Raw genomic sequence first — 14,787 nt, forward strand, 5'->3', positions numbered from 1 at the left:
GCCATTTAATATGATGTTGGCTGATGGTTTATCATATATGACCTTTATCATGTTGAGATATTTTCCTTCTATACCCATTTTGTTGAGAGTCTTAAACATAAAATTGTGTTGTATTTTATCAAAAGCCTTTTCTGCGTCTATTGATAAGATCATGTGGTTTTTGTTCTTTGTTTTGTTGATATGGTGTATTACTTTAACCGTTTTACGTATGTTGAACCATCCATGAGATTCTGGGATGAATCCCACTTGATCATGATGTATTATTTTTTTTAATATGTTGTTGTATTCGATTTGCCAGTATTTTGTTTAGTATTTTAGCATCTGTATTCATTAGACATATTGGTCTGTAGTTTTCTTTCTTTGTGCCATCCTTGCCAGGTTTTGGTATGAGGGTTATGTTGGCCTCATAAAATGTGTTTGGAAGTATTGCTTCTTCTTCAATTTTTTGGAAGACTTTGAGTAGAATAGGAACCAAGTCTTCTTTGAATGTTTGATAGAATTCACTAGTATAACCATCTGGGCCTGGACTTTTATTTTTGGGGAGGTTTTTAATAGTTTTTTCTATTTCCTCCCTGTTGATTGGTCTGTTTAGGCTTTCTGCTTCTTCATGACTCAGTCTAGGAAGGTTGTATTGTTCTAGGAATTTATCCATTTCTTCTAGATGGTTGTATTTGGTGACATATAGTTTTTCATAGTATTCTACAATAATTCTTTGTATATCTATGATGTCTGTGGTAATCTCTTCTCTTTCATTTTGGATTTTATTTATTTGAGTCCTGTGCCTTTTTTCCTTGGTGAGTCTTGCCCATGGGTTTGTCAATTTGTTGATCTTTTCAAAGAACCAGCTCCTTGTTTTATTGATTTTTTCTATAGTTTTTCTGTTCTCTATTTCGTTTATTTCTGCTCTGATTTTTATTATCTCCTTTCTTCGGCTGGTTTTGGGTTGTCTTTGTTCTTCTTTTTCTAGTTCCTTAAGGTGTGAAGTTAAGTGGTTTACTTGGGCTCTCTCTTGTTTTTTCATATAGGCCTGAAGTGATATGAACTTTCCTCTTATTACTCCTTTTGCTGCATCCTCAGAGATTCTGATATGTCGTATTGTCATTTTCATTAGTCTGTATATATCTTTTGATCTCTGCGCTTATTTCTTCTTTGACTCATTCATTTTTTAGAAGTATGTTGTTTAGTTTCCACAATTTTGTGGGTTTTTCCCCCTCTTTTTTACAGTTGAATTCTAGTTTCAAGGCTTTATGATCAGAAAATATGCTTGGTACAATTTCAATTTTTCTAAATTTGCTGATATTGTCTTTGTGGCCCAACATATGGTCAATTCTTGAGAATGTTCCATGTACACTAGAGAAAAATGTATACTCTGTCGCTTTGGGATGAAGTGTCCTGTAGATGTCTATCATATCCAGGTGTTCTAGTATTTCGTTTAAGGCCACTATATCTTTATCAATTCTCTGTTTGGATGACCAATCTAGAGTCGTCAGCGGTGTATTGAGGTCTCCAAGTATGATTGTATTTTTGTCAGTTTTTGTTTTAAGGTCAATAAGTAGCTGTCTTATATATTTTGGTGCTCCTTGGTTTGGTGCATATATATTAAGGATTGTTATGTCTTCTTGATTCAGTGTCCACTTAATCATTATGAAATGACCATTTTTATCTCTGAGTACTTTTTCTGTCTTGTAGTCAGCATTATTAGATATGAGTATTGCTACACCTGATTTTTTTGGGGTGTTGTTGCTTGGAGTATTGTTTTCCAGCCTTTCACTTTGAATTTGTTTTTATCCTTGTTGCTTAGATGTGTTTCTTGTAGGCAGCATACAGTTGGATTTTCTTTTTTAATCCATTCTGCTACTCTGTGTCTTTTTATTGGTAAGTTTAATCCATTTACATTTAGTGTAATTATTGACACTTGTGGGTTCCCTATTGCCATTTTATAAATTGCTTTCTGTTAGTTTTGTATCTTGTTTGATTCTTCTTTTTTGTCTTTCTATCATTTGTTTTTGTTTGTTTGTATTCCATACTTCTTTCCTCTGTTGCTTCCTTTTTTAAGTCAAGTGTTTTTGTGGTGGTTTTTTTAAGGGTGGTTACCATTAAGTAATGAAAAGGGTACCTACCATATTCATTGTAATACCCTATCTTATGAGTATTTCTGCACTTCATCGTCCTTTGCTACTGTTAATCTTCATCCTTTCCCCCCTTTTTTTCTTTTGTTGTCACAGTTTAAGTTTGGTTTTATTGTTTTCTTGGTGGAGCTGTTACTTGTGGTTTTGTTTTCTTTTGTTCTTTGAATCTGGTTGGAAAACTCCCTTTAGTATTTCCTGGAGGGGGGCTTTCTGATGATAAATTCCCTCATCTTTTCTGTATTTGTGAATGTTTTTATATCTCCTTCATACTTGAAGGATAGCTTTGATGGGTATAGTATTCTTGGCTGAAAGTTCCTCTCTTTCCGGACTTTAAATATTGGGGTCCACTCTCTTCTAGCTTGTAGAGTTTCTGCTGAGAAATCTGATGATAATCAATAGGCCTTCCTTTATATGTTGTACTCTTCTTTTCCCTGGCTGCCTTGAGAATTTTTTCTTTTTCATTGGTTTGTGTCATCTTCATTATGATTTGCCTTGGAGTGGGTTTGTTGGGGTTAACAAAACTCGGTGTTCTGTTTGCTTCTTGAATTTGAGGCTTTAGTTCTTTCCACAGGCTTGGGAAGTTCTCATCTATTATTTGTTTGAGTATATTCTCCATTCCATTTTCTTTCTCTTCTCCCTCTGATATACCTATTATTCTTATGTTATTCTTTCTGATGGAGTCAGACAATTCCTGTAGGGCTTTCTCATTTTTTATTATTTTTGAGTCTCTTTCTTCTTCTCTCTGTTGTGCCTCAAGTTGCTTGTCTTCTATTTTACTAATCCTATCTTCTATCCGAGCTGTTCTATTAGCTAAGCTTGTTACCTCGTTTTTCAGCTCGTGAATTGAGTTTTTTATTTCTGTTTGATTTGTTTTTATAGTTTCAATTTCCTTGGTAATATATTCTTTGTGATCATTGAGTTGTTTTCTGATCTCCCTAAATTGCCTTTCTGTGTTTTCTTGTATATCTCTGAGTATTTTTAAGATTTCTATTTTAAATTCTCTGTCATTTGGCTCCAAGGCTTCCAATATGTTAAATCTTTTTCTCCATAGATTTTCCACATCTATTTGTGTTACCTCTCTATCTTTTGTATCCATAATATTCGATTTCCTTTTTCTTATTGGCATCTGAGGGTGATCTTGTTGATAGTATTAATTAGAATTAATAAAGAATAAAGAGGAAAAAAAGGAAAACACTTCACAAAAAGAAACAGTAATAATTTATTATTTCCCCCTTTTTTCTTTCTTCTCTTTCCCTCCTCTCCCCTCCTTAGGGAAATATCGTGATGACCTGTGAATTATATTATGCTAAATGGAACAAAAACTGCCTATAATGGAGGGCCTGATTTGGGGTGAAGAGTTCAAGGGGCAAAAAAGGGAGTAGGGAAAGAAGAAAAAAATAAAAATAATAAGTAAAACTCTGTTGTATTAAGTGGAGCGAAGACTAACTACAATGGAGACTTTGGGTTGGGAGGAATGCTAGTGAGTTAAAAAGCAATGTAAAAAGTACCCAAAATGCCACAAAAACAAAGAAACAAAGGAAAACCAAAAACAAAAGCAAAAAAAAAAAAAACACCAAAAAAAAATTTGAGTCCCAAATTAAGTAATTTGTTTGTGATTGAGGATTGAATGGGAGGAAAAGTAAAAGGAGAAAAGAAGAAACGAATAGGAAGGAAAAAATAAGAAAAAGAGAGAAACGAAGGAAGAAAAAAAGGAAGAGAAAAAAAGACAAAAGGGGAGAGAGTGAGAGTTAAGGGTTTTGAAGTGTAACCCTAAAGGAGAGTAAGGATGAAGAAAAGAAATAAAATGTAACACTCATGGTTAGTGTAGTTCAAGAAAAGGGAAGCATAAGATGGGCAGAGAATAAAAGGACCGAGGTGAGGAAATAGAAATAATAATAAAGGCAGTAAGATAGAAGAAAGAAACAACAACAACGAAGATTTAGTGGAACAAGTTATAAAGTCTGTGGATTTTTCTTGATTTTGAGAGGTTAACTTCTTCCTTTTTCTTTTCTCTCCCTCTTCCTGGTTGGTGACTCTGTACCCCAGGCTCTGCTTCTGTGTCACGCTTAGGTAGGGATTTGCAGTTGATGGGATTCTATGGCAATGTCATATAATTGGCTTTAGTCTCGCTGGTAGTCAAGGCTTGTTGGCGTTTGCAGGGTCCAACAATGAGAGAGTTTGCTTTCCTGGAGTCTCTCTCCTAGTCTCCCCTTCCTGAATTAGCAGCCTGGTGATCCAGTTATGAGGCTGCCACTGCTTCTGTCTGGGGAGTAAGAGGCTCAAAGAGCTGGGAAATCCCCACTCTATCCCCACTCAGCGCAAGGCTCTGGGTAAGGCTCTGGCAGTCAGAGCCTCTAGCGTAATCAGGTGGGGCTGGGAGTCAATTGTTGTCAAGGTGACTGTTCTGTGCCTAGCATTCAGTTGGACCACTCAACCCAGGCTTTCCACACTTTGTAACCTATTTTGGCTGGGAAGAAGAGGCACTAGTCGCTGCTTGCTATATAGATCTTAATATCTGCCAAGTCCCTCTTGTTAGCGTATATCCCTGAATATGGAGGCTCTGTCAATCAGAAGTTGCCCCTGCCCCTTTAGTGAGAGGCACTGAAAAATATCATGCCTCTTGTCTTGGATCGCTGAACTGAGAGAGATCCTATCAATTAGAGCCCCGTGGGTGTGCAGATTTCGTGGGTTAAGCTAATTTCAGTGATTGGATCCGCAGCTGTGCTCTAGAAAGTATTTCAGGCTGCCTGCATGCCCCTCCCCCAACGCTTGATTGTTAGCTTAAATGGCTGGGTGAGGTGCCCCGCCCATGGAGAGAATCTCCAGAATGGGGAAGACAGCCTTGGAGCCCCTCCTGGACCATGGCACGGGGCACGTGCATGGTCTCTCAGGGCACACCGGTGGCTGGGGACCCTCACTCGCAGTGCGCGGGCCGCTGGGGACGCTGGTGGTATAAGGGAGCTCGCTCTGCGACCAGACCGCAGCACGGGGCGTGCGCACGGTTTCTCAGGGCACGCCGGCAGCCGCCAGCGCCCAGGCTGCTGCTCCCCGAGTGTGGGCGGGCAGTTGCATGCGTGGGTTGACTCACCACAGGCGTACTCCCTCCTCGGCTTGAATGAACGTCCGTGCGGTAGTTAGCTTCCTCCACATCCTCAGCTGACCCGTCTCTCAGATTGAAGTGATAACAGTCCTTTCGCTTTCAGTGTGTGTGGAACTTCGGAATGCTGCGAGGATAAATTTTTCTGTTTCTAGTTGATAAATTTGTTGAGATTTTGGGGAGATCTGTCGGACGCGCTGCTCACGGTGCCATTTCCGTGACGTCACTAAAAAAAAGATTTATTTTCAACTCATTCTGATTTGTAGTTTAAGAGCCTTGCTGGTCCATAAATTCCCATGGCAATATTGTTTGTGTAAGTTCATAGATACTTAACTGAGCCAAGTAATAAAAAAGTGGAAAGTACTTTTTCTTAAACAGGAAAGAATAAAAATCTACTCCATATTATCAGATGTACCCAGCCATCTGAGATGTAAAATAGTGAGTCAGTGGCTTCCTATGTACTTGAAGCTTCTGTTCATTGGTTGACCATCAAGCGTGACATTAAGTTGTAAAAGGCCTACTCAAGGTTTATTGTTAACAAATTCACTAGCTAACCCTTGTACAGATGGACTAAAATGGCAATCATTTTGCTGTAGGGCACCTTACAGTGAAAAAAATGAGTGTTCCATATAAGTGAAAGTTAACATATTAAAAAATATTCTGCTAAAAGGAATATGAAATCATTCAATGGCTAATAATATTTACTCTTTGTTTCTATACATAATGTTGCTTCATTTGCTCTTCTTAGCTATCTATTCTGGGAGGTAGATGGGGCAGGTGCTATTTTTGATTTCCCCTTTATAGATATTGGCTGTGGCTGATTTAACTGCCCATGGTCTCCCTGGGGCACAAAAGCCCAGGCACAAATCCAGACAGGTCTCCCTACACTCCTTTGTCTTACCACCATACCACAATGCCACTGAAATAATTGGAAATCATTACTTCAAATCACTGTTGTGACCACTTAAACAGGAAAACAAGTGGGCAGAATGAGCCTAAAGGGAAGAAGATTTGGAGAGATTAACAAGGCAAGATGCAAAGGCAGAGCAGAACAAAGATGGAGGGATGGGAAAAGAGGAGGCTGAAGAGTTGGGGATGGGGTTCACAGGTTAAAGAATGAGTGTTCTGGTTGTCACATCTTACTAAACATTGACAAATCATTTCCTTTAGAAATTTTAGTTTTGTTTTTGGTTCGTGTAAATAGCCTATTTGCTGCTTTGCCATTTTATGAAGTTTTTACTTTTTAATGTTTTTAAACTTTTAATATTTTTTGGTCCTTCTTCCCTTCATTTTTTTTATTTATATGTGTTTCTTTTCATGCGGAATAGTTACATAAATGTGTTTTCAGTGACCTGTGTTTTAGAAATATACCCTAGAACAGGGGTAGTCAACCTTTTTATACCTACCCCCCTCTTTTATATCTCTTAGTAGTAAAATTTTCTAACCGCCCACCGGTTCCAAGGTAATGGTGATTTATAAAGTAGGGAAGTAACTTTACTTTCTAAAATTTATAAAGCAGAGTTACAGCAAATTAAAACATATAATAATAATTACTCACCAAGTACTTTATGTCGGATTTGTGCTAAGTTTGGCAGAATAAATCTTTACAAAACAACTTACTATGTTAAACCTATCTTCTTATTTATACTTTGGTTGCTCTGCTACCACCCACCATGAAAGCTGGAATGCCCACTAGTGGACGGTAGGGACCAGGTTGACTACCACTGCCCTAGAAGTTTATGTTTAGTCATTTTTTCTCTTTTTTCTAATTCTTTATTATTGTATATAAGAGATTATTCAATTATCAGAAACACACTCTTACTCCATATAGAGACACTATTTAACTCAATCTCAATACATTTCTCAACAATCACCTGACCTCACAGTTACAAAGTAAAATTTCTATATTAATATCCATCTACTTTTTCCTTGTCTGTATTAGAAAATCAGGAGGTTTTGGTGTTTGTACAATGGACTTTTTTTTTTATTTTTACAGGACAGAGAGATAGAGTCAGAGAGAGGGATAGATAGGGACAGACAGACAGGAAGGGAGAGACATGAGAAGAACCAATCATCAGTTTTTCGTTGCAATGCCTTAGTTGTTCATTGATTGCTCTTTCATATGTGCCTTGACTATGGGCCTTCAGCAGACCAAGTAACCCCTTGCTCAAGCCAGCGAACTTGAGTCCAAGCTGGTGAGTTTTGCCCAAACCAGATGAGCCCATACTCAAGCTGGCGACCTCGGGGGTCTCAAAGCTGGGTCCTTCTGCATTCCAGTCTGACACTCTATGCACTGCGCCACCGCCCAGTCAAGCTGTACAATGAACCTTTAAGATTTAACATTAACCTGCAAAAGGGCTTTTGTAAGCAGGTTTTTTTTCCTGTTAAAAATCAAGTGATATCTTTGCTCCTATTTATTAGCTTGACAAGGTGTTCTAAAATATAATTCTGATAATGAATAATTATATAAAAACAGGCTTATTTTTTTTGCAGAATCTAATTTATCTCTGTGTTCATTAAATTAGGACTCAAATATATAACAGAAATTGAATACCTATTTAGATCCAATCATCACTGTTGAGTTTTAGTACTATAATCCTTCTAGTTCCAAATCCTGAACTGACTGTTTCTCCACAGGTAATATTTCCTATCAGGGCATGTAAAGGTGTTTTGCATACTCATATTTTTTTACCTTGTGGAAAACTTGGAAAGAGGACAGTAGCCTAAAGCTAGAGATTTATATTCTGAACCATAGTGATTTATGATATTTGGTGAGATAGAAGAGCTCAGGTCTAGTTCCAGTTCTTTGACTGTGTAGTTGTGTGAACTTCAAAAATTGCCAATCTTCTGTGGGACCTTTACTTCCTAGTCTTTAACAAGTGGGGATAGAATAAAAATTTTAGCAAGAAATCTTTTGCTTTTTCTTCAAGTTAATCTGATATAAGCCCCAAATAGAATAAGACCAAAGAAAGCCCTCCTGATTGCTTTAGCAGTAGCCCCATCCTTAATCCTCCTCAATTTCTCCGTATATCATAATATGAAAGTCAGTGGGCTAAATAACCTTTAGGACAGTTCCAGTTATAAATATATTGAGGTACATCTTACAACAGAAATGATCTAAGTTATCATCAGTAGGGGAATTTCTTTGCTCTAAAACTTCAAATTAACAGTAATGACTAAATTTAAAAAATCTCTTCAGTTTGTTGTTTGGTTGTTCTGATCAGGAGGATGTTTCCTTGGCTCTTTCATCAAAATGAAGGGAAGAATAGCACCCAGTAATTTTGACAATTTTAAAAGTCAGCATAACCTTTATGTATAAGTTAGAATTGTATCAATGACAAAAAGAAGGCATTATTGCCTTTCTAAGATAGTAATCACTTATTTTTACACTTTTTGGTAGTTATATAAAGATACTTTTGCTTATAATTTTACTGAAGCTGAATCATAAGCCAGCTTTATGAAAAGGGAGAAGATTTAAGCATCTTCCCTTTCACATACAAATGATTACCTACCCAAACAAAGCAACGAAGCCAAAACAGAAACAAATACAAAAGGGCAACTTTGCCAAGACTAACCTTTGCCTCAGAGTGTACAGAAATAAATCTTTATTTTTTCTTAAGATACAAAAAGGGATAATAAAATGTTCAACGTTCCAAAAAAGTTTAAGAGTTGCATGATATCCCAGCTTTAAGAGGATCACTTGATTTTCTTTGTAATTTTATGAATTCTCAGGACATTTGACAGTTTCCTTAAGTATAATGTATACTGAAAAATCAATATGGCTGTGTGAAATAAGTCAGAGAAAGATAAATGCTGTATAATATCACTTATATGTAGAATCTAAAAAAACCAAACGTATAGAAACAGACTAGAATGATGGTTTCCAGGTGCCTAGGGGTGGGAAAGCTGGGGGATGTTGAGCAAAACTACAAACCTCCAGTTAAGATGAGTATGTTCGGAGGATCTGACATACATCATGGTGATTATAATTAATATTATTGTATTAGATATTTGAAAGCTGCTAAGATAATAGATCTTAAATATTCTCACCACAAAAAAGAAATGGCATTTATGTGATGTGATGGAGGTGTTAACTAACACTCTGGTGGTTATTATTTTGCAATATACAAGTGTTTCAAATCAACACAGTGTATACACAGACTTACATGTCAAATATATTCCAATTAAGATGAAAAAATAAAATTAAGAAATTTGCTTAAAAAATCAATGTGGTTAAGGAACTTGATACCTATGTCCTAATTAGGAATCTCAAAACAAATTTACGTCTTGCTTTGCCCATCCCACAAGTATTAGAAAATTGAGAGATGATTAAGAATCTCTGATCCTCTTTATACTACTTATAGTTTACTCTGGATAAACTTTTAGAGGTGTATGCTGTGCATTTGTTTTTTGAATTTAAGCATTGCCAATTCATGAAATAAAATATTTCAGATCCTTCAGAAAATCTTTCCAGCCTAACCTCAGAAGAGTCACCAGCCTTCAACAACGATTCACTAAATATCAGTCAGGCTACCTTAGATCTCTTTAAGACCCACGAGAAAGACCCCTATGAAATTGAGGAACAGAGGTAGGTTAAGCCTGCAGTTTAAATGTAAATAAAATGCATAGTAACAATTTTGACAAGCCCCAACTAATTTTCTATTCTATACAAAGAAAGATTGTCCTCATGTGTGTATTTTATATGCCCATTATTTGTAAAATGTTTGTGTTCTTTGCTGACCTCTCATCAGGATTCAGTAAAAGGCTTATGAAGATGTTACTTTAATGTGAAGAGATAATTCTCTGCTGTAAAACATATGTCAGAAAAATTTTAAAAATGGAATTTAATAATCCTTCAGTACTATCTCTTTTTAAATTGAAAAGCAACTTGCATACTTTCATTAATGAACCTAATAAATTATCATACTTTGCATTAATAGAATCTTACTCATTGTGAATAAAGTGTTTTTTTTGTTTTGTTTTTCTTTTGCACTTTTCCAAAGCTGGAAATGGGGAGGCAGTCAGACAGACTCCTGCATGCACCTGACCGGGATCCACCCAGCATCCGGCATGCCCACCAGGGGGTGATACTCTGCCCCTGTGGGGTGTTGCTCTGTTGCATCCAGAGCCATCCTAGTGCCTGAGGCAGAGGCCACAGAGCCATCCTCAGTGCCCGGGCCATCTTTGTTCCAATGGAGCCTCGGCTATGGGAGGGGAAGAGAGAGACAGAGAGGAAGGAGAAGGGGAGGAATGGGGAAGCAGATGGGCACTTCTCCTGTGTGCCCTGGCTGGGACTTGAACCCAGGACTCCTGCACACCAGGCCGATGCTCTACCACTGAGCCAACCGGCCAGGGCCATGAATAAAGTTTTTAGAATAGAAATTGCAAGGCTTTTTTCTTGAAATTAAGTTCAGGCTGTTAATGATAACACATTTAATTTGTTATTATTTCATTCTTTTCTCATATAAGGTAAGAGTTTTCAGGATGGTGGTAAGTTTATAGGGAACATAGGTTATACTAATAAATGCTTAAGAAAATTAGTTCATCATATCACGCTACTATTGACATACTGAAATTCCTTGAACAAGCAGGATTTTGATAAATGTAAATAGAAGTCCCTTGAATTGTAAATTTCTTTGCAGTTAAAGGAAATCAAAGGTGTTACTCCTTTCTCTAAAGGAGGAAATCATTTAGTTGTGGTTCTTGGATTTATGCATTTCTCACACTACTTAAAATTTATTTTTAAAGAGGTGAAGAGACAAGTACCATACAATTCCACTCACATGTGGAATCTAATGAACAAAATGAACTAACAAGTAAAATAGAGACAGACTCACAGAGAAAAGGCTAGCAACTGGAGGAGGGCTGAATGAATGCTTTAGAGGGATGAAGCAAAAAAGAAAAGAAAAAAAACCTTCGCAGATATGGACGACAGTGTGTGATGGCTGGGGGAGGGGAGATGGGTAAAGATGAACGAGGGTACAAGGGGTCTGTGGTGATACGGAGTGGGGTGGCAAACACAATGCAGTGTGCAGGTGATGTGCTGTAGCGTCGTGCATCTGGAAACGGTCTAATTTTGTTAGTTTCACTCCAATAAACGCAGTAAAAAGAAAAAAAATAATAGAATTGCTATTTTTCCCCTAAATCATTAATAACAAAGTAAACATATTACTTACTGTCACTACCATTTCATCAAAAAAGGGAATTTACCACAAAATATAAGGGGAACACATTAACAGAATAAAACACAATACTTTAAAATTAAGAATCATGAAAACATCATTACCACTGAAAAATATTTATCACAATTAGATCTGTACTGGTCCATAGACATGAGTTTAGGCTCTGCTGATTTACTTTTGTTTTACATAAAAAAATTTAAAGAACAGTCTTATCCATTATGGAATCGTATACAGATATTTTATATTATTTAGTGACATACATGGGCTGACATTCTAGATAGCTAAGACCAAAACATCTGAACTATGCAGGCTCCCCTTTGTTCCCTACTCTACCCCCTTTCTTAAACTCAAGAACCCTGTGAACTAGAGCCCCCAATAGAGCTTCATTTCCACAATAAAACACAACAAAATAAAATAGCTCAATAATTGTTGTCATTAATTCTGGCTTTGGTATATCATGACTGGTTATCCACATAGTCCTAATTTACTGTACACAAAAGAGGTGATTTATCTGGCAGTCTATTCATTGGAATTTTATTAAACAGCAAATGTAATGATGAATGTCCTTAATGATAACTCTGAGGCTCAGCAAGTCTCTCAAGTACCTTCTGAATCATCCGTGAAAGACACAATCAGAGACTGTGAATATCTTCTTTCTTGGTACTGCTGTGCTTTTATTTCTTGGGAAAGGGAAAATGATGAGAAATTTTCATTAAAAGGAGGCTTGGAATACTGGGCACGATGAAAATTACGGCACTGGTCTGAGGCAGCCCTCTCATATCTGTCAGCCTCCAATGACTTCTACGCATGTAGTATTGATCAGAAGATAAATGAAGAGTTGAAACCTGGTTCTGTATATTGTGTATTGATCTTTTAATGTATTTTCAGCTCTTCCGAAAAAGATACTGAAATTTGATCTTTCCTGACACTTTCTGAGAGCAACGTAGATGAGGGGGAAGAGGATTTTCTAGACAAGCAACATGTCATCACACTACCATGGCCAAAGAGCGCCTGAGGATCACTTGTTTATTACTTTTTACTTTTTGTATCAAAAGTAAACAAAAAAAGTTAACAATTGAAAAAACTAACCAAAGTGCTAGAGAATTTCATTATTAATGTCTCTGATATTTCAAGGTTTACAGACTAATAAAAGTTAGTAAAATTAGAAGTTTGGGCCCTGGTAGGTTGGCTCAGTGGTAGAGCATTGGCCTCGCGTGCAGGAGTCCTGGGTTCGATTCCTGGTCAGGGCACACAGGAGAAGCACCCATCTGCTTCTCCACCCCTCCCCCTCTCCTTCCTCTGTCTCTCTCTTCCCCTCCCGCAGCCAAGGCTCCATCAGAGCAAAGTTGGCCCAGGCACTGGGGATGGCTCTGGTTGCAACAGAGCATTGCCCCCTGGTGGGCGTGCCAGGTGGATCCTGTTCAGGCGCATGTAGGAGTTTGTCTGACTGCCTCCCGTTACCAACTTCAGAAAAATACAAAAAAAAAAAAGAAGGTTAAGGACTTTTCTTCCAAATCATAATATTGTATGACACTAATTATAAACACTAATCTACATTGCAGATCATATCAGTAAAATTTGATGAGTTTAAAAAAATAACAATTATAACTATCTACAGAATCTACCGTAGTCTATAATATGATTACATTTAAATTAATATTTAATTGTCAATTTATATTTTAAATAATTATGTCATCAATAAGAGAGTAGAGTTGATGGCCAAGTCATACTTGACAGTATCATTATTATGCCTGGTATTCATTTTTACTTTGGTAATTATAGGGTTTTTCTTTTCTGTTATTGTTTTGACATTTGTAGAAGTTCTGATAGCTTCAAAAGTTACTGTTGGAAAACAAAGAGGACCCAAAATAAAGTGGACACAATACTTATTCTCTATTCTAGTAAAACACGGAAAAGATCTCTAAAGCATCTTATTTTTAGAAGGGCCAGTGTGATGGTTAATTTTATGTGTCAACTTGGCTAAGCTACAGAACCCAAATATTTGCACAAACATTTTTCTAGCTGTCATTCTTGTTCTACAAAGGTATTTTTAGATGAGATTAGCATTTAAATAAGTAGACTTTGAGTAAAGCAGAGTAGCCCCGTAATGTGAATGAGTCTCATCCAATCAATTGAAAAGTCTTAAGAGAGGGAAGACTGAGGTCCCCCAAGGGATAGGGAATTCTGCCTTTAAGACTTCCTTTGGATTCATGTTGCAGCAACAACTCTTACCTGAGTCTCCAGACTGCTGTCCTGCAGTTTTGGATTTGGTAGCTTCCACAGTTGGTTCTGTTTCTCTGGAGGACCCTGACTACTACAGTTACTCTCCAGGACTGTGTTAGCCAAAGAATACAACACATATGGAAGTATTTTGCTAGTTTTGGGTAGTAGTAGATGCTTGGGTTGGTGGATGTTTTTATAATTCAGGGTCTTAAGAACAAAAGAGGACATAGAGAGATAGTTTTACAGAGTTTTTAATGTAGTTTCCCCTTAAGCAGTTTATGTACTTATTAAAAAAATACCCCTGCAGGTTGGTTCTGCCATCATCATAGCATAGTCATGTCTCACTCTTCAAATGTTTTGTCACTCTGTGATTCTAGACAGTGATCCCTTATTCAAGACTAATGGTTGTTAAGTGTAAGTTCATCTTTGATACATTTTCTGTGGTATCAATAAATTGTCCTGACATTCACACACATTATCTATTAACAGGATAGACAATGATGATGAAGAGACCTACAGCCATTTCTATTTCTTTTAATCTAAAAATGCCCTTAAAAAGTGATAAATGTAAATGAAGAATAAGCAATCATCAAAGACAATCATACTATTAGAATAAAATTTTTAAGAATAAATTTCTTAAATTAAAAGTGTGACTACCAGTAATTTTACGTGTCCTCTGAGTACCCCCTCTTTTCAATCCTGTAGAAGACAATAGTGATTCTTTATCATTTGTCTCAAAAGCCCTTCTGGCATCTTGTCCTGAGGCTGCTAACTTTCTGAATTTTAGTATCTGAAGTTAAAGTGGGGATTTTCTGTTTAAATATGCTATATATTTTTAGCATGTTTGCTCAGGTTTAATGTTTCTTGACTCTCAAGTTGTTCCTCTAAATGTAATTTCTGAAACTCCAGGTGTTTTTTCAGACAATGTGGAATGAGGTGGTGTCCTTTTCTCATGAGGGAAGCAAGACCAATGTATTTCTTCAGTCTTTCAGTCATACCTTTAGTCTTATATGAACTTGCTCAGAAAGAAATTTTACAAGTTACCATTGCCTTTTACAACATTAAAATTTTAAAATAAAATTAAGCTGATAATAGTTATCATCAGTGCATTTCTGGCCAGAATTTGAGATAAAAGGTGTACTATTCATTTTGTCAT

The 14,787-nt window shown here is 36.8% G+C and overlaps 1 protein-coding gene across 1 annotated transcript in view; it reads left to right on the plus strand.

The window, feature by feature from the left end:
* ZBBX (zinc finger B-box domain containing) overlaps positions 1-12,351 on the plus strand; it is a 141,927-nt gene extending 129,576 nt beyond the window's left edge. Inside the window, exons 17-18 of the mRNA XM_066241422.1 lie at positions 9,679-9,814; positions 12,297-12,351. Coding sequence (XP_066097519.1) covers positions 9,679-9,814; positions 12,297-12,324 — 164 coding nt within the window. The 3' untranslated portion in view covers positions 12,325-12,351. The remainder of the gene's footprint in view (positions 1-9,678; positions 9,815-12,296) is intronic.
* The last annotated feature ends 2,436 nt before the right edge of the window (positions 12,352-14,787 follow it).

The sequence above is a fragment of the Saccopteryx bilineata genome, chromosome 8 (assembly GCF_036850765.1).
Source record: "Saccopteryx bilineata isolate mSacBil1 chromosome 8, mSacBil1_pri_phased_curated, whole genome shotgun sequence".
NCBI classification, from domain to species: Eukaryota; Metazoa; Chordata; class Mammalia; order Chiroptera; family Emballonuridae; genus Saccopteryx; species Saccopteryx bilineata.